Raw genomic sequence first — 2,489 nt, forward strand, 5'->3', positions numbered from 1 at the left:
CTCTCAGGCCTCGAATAAATTATCAGAATTGGTTAAGGTTAGAGTTTGGGATTGGCTTAAGTTTACGCAAAAGGAAATAGATTGGCAACCGTGTGTTTACACACTCCAGCATCACCCTTGAACCATTTCCTTCAAAAGAAAAATGTCATTCCATGATTATGTATTTTATTATAAAACAGCATTAAGAAGATGTTCTGCAGTTTATTACATTTCATAGATTGTTAGATATATAATATCTATGTTATATGTACAACCAGTGTAATCTATACTATTACTTCAACACAATACAAACATTATAGATAAATAGAGAAACATGTACAATGGAAATCAAATCAACATCATTGGCTACTGTATTGACAATATCCTATTCTTATTATAACAAAGTTTCAACAGCTTCACTCTTATGGCTTGAATACTTAACCCATAGATTGCTGGATTAAGAATGGGAGGGAATATCAAAAAGTAAAGTGACATAAACACTTGAGTTCTGTAAGGTAAATGACTTGTGTCAAATCGGCTTTGCAATATTTCAAAGTAGCAACCCACAAAGTAGTTGATAATAGCAAACAGGTGTGGAGTGCAAGTTCGCAGTGCTTTGAGTTTGGATTCTTTGGAAGATAATGCACAGACTCTCAGGACATGTGCATATGAGTAAATTATCATAACTAACTGTGGTACACTATACAAAACCACAGACATTAATCCTATTATGTTCACAACAGACGTATTTGTACAGGAGAGCTTTATAAGCAAGTAATTGATGCAGTATAATTTATCTATAGTTTTATCACAAAATCTCAGTTGAAGAGTTATAATGAAAAAGATGAGAAATGCTACCAAAGGGTAAATCCAGGTGAATGCTACAAGTTTATACACTTTTGTCAGAGACATGATGGTATGATACCGCAGTGGATGGCATATAGCAACATACCTATCATAAGACATCACTCCTAAAATTGTAAATTCAACAATAGCATATGTATGTATACAATAGATCTGTGTTCGACAGCTGGCTAGAGATACCTCACTAGGGTGGGAAGCTACATTTTTCAACAGTGCTGGCAGCAACGCAGTGCTACCATAGAGACCATTTGCTGCCAAGTTACACACCAGGAAATACATTGGTTGATGCAATGTTTTCTCAGTGTAGATTACTCCAATTAGAATGACATTTTCAGCAACAATTGCAATGTACAAAATAAGGAAAATGCTGAAGTACAAATACTTAAGATCCTCCATTCCAAAGTATGCAGACAGTATGATGGATGATACTGCTGATGAATTTTCCATCACCTGAAATGTATTTCTTCAAATACTGTAAGAAAATAAATGCTTAGATGTTAGAGGTAATGTCCTACATTTAGCTAATTTTCCATCATCATAAATGTCTTGCTTTTAATTTGTATTATATGCTATATGTGAAATGTCTATAATAAGTAGGGGAGACTGGGGACAATTGTTTCACAGGTCAGTTGTAACAGGCATACATAACTCAAATTAGAAACGGCTGTTATTCAATAGTATGATCCATGGTTATATCTCTCATGCCTAAACATATTTGTATTTTTATTGTTAATCCATACATTTTGGGGGGTTTAATTGACAAAACATTTGAGGCTAAAAACAAATATATATTTTTGTCACCTTTCTTTTTGTATTATTAACCTGTGAAAGATCATGTGTTAAACATATATCATTTTTATGATATAGTAAGAAGGGATTTTGATAGGTATAGTTGATGACAATAATTCTTGTTGTATTTTCTCATGACTCTAAAAAGTAAAGGCTTCTATGCTTGTGTTAAATTGTAAGGTAGTGTTAGAATTGACCCCTTACATAAAGTGTTATAGTATATAGACACATTCACAGATTTATATCAAATTGCACTTGTTAACGTCAACAGACAAACAAAATAACATGTTTAACATTTAAAACAAAATATACAATTTTGCAACTAATTTTATTGCCAATACATGCCTAAAAGATCATATGAAAATATTTTATGTCAATTTAATATATTTTCATCAAATATCAGTTTCAAATCATAACATTGGTGAATTACCCTTCATGTACACCATCAAAGACAGTTACAACTGACTCCTATACTGTTACAATCTTATTGGGGTTATGAGGTTTTTCAGACTTTGGGTCATAAGACAGAATTGTGATAAGTTCACATTCAGCATAGGTCTCTAAATGGTACTATTAGTTAGCAGACAAATCGACATTGTTTGTGTGAATATTAAACAGTGTGTGAGTAAATATATAAAAAATTCAGCTCTTGCCATTTCTACCCTGTAGCATCATTTTGTAGACAGAAATTAAACATGGGAAACATTAAAATCATTCACCTTTGTACTTGTATCTCCCCACCAGTTGTATGACCTGAATTGAAGAGCTTATGAACTCTTTAAATCTGATCTCCTGTCAAATCAGGTAAGGTGGTCTTCACGGCACACCAATGATGAGACGCGATGTTATGAAAATCC

General features: G+C 32.8%; 1 protein-coding gene across 1 annotated transcript; it reads right to left on the reverse strand.

Moving 5' to 3' along the window:
• Nucleotides 1-345: 345 nt before the first annotated feature.
• LOC112259110 (olfactory receptor 52D1-like) lies at nucleotides 346-1,298 on the reverse strand. The gene is made up of 2 exons (XM_042327845.1): nucleotides 735-1,298; nucleotides 346-629 (listed from the first exon to the last, which is right to left on the reverse strand). Exons 1-2 carry the CDS (start codon nucleotides 1,288-1,290, stop codon nucleotides 346-348), a joined length of 840 nt encoding a protein of 279 aa, XP_042183779.1. The 5' UTR covers nucleotides 1,291-1,298.
• Nucleotides 1,299-2,489: the final 1,191 nt, after the last annotated feature.

The sequence above is a fragment of the Oncorhynchus tshawytscha genome, linkage group LG09 (genome assembly GCF_018296145.1).
Source record: "Oncorhynchus tshawytscha isolate Ot180627B linkage group LG09, Otsh_v2.0, whole genome shotgun sequence".
Classification (NCBI taxonomy): domain Eukaryota; kingdom Metazoa; phylum Chordata; class Actinopteri; order Salmoniformes; family Salmonidae; genus Oncorhynchus; species Oncorhynchus tshawytscha.

Coding starts and splice junctions, on each gene's coding strand:
- LOC112259110 (XM_042327845.1), bottom strand. CDS start 1,290: ATGGAAAATTCATCAGCAGTATCATCCATCATACTGTCTGCATACTTT. Junction 630..734: donor CTTGCTTATAAAGCTCTCCT/GTACAAATACGT, acceptor ATGTCCTGAGAG/TCTGTGCATTATCTTCCAAA.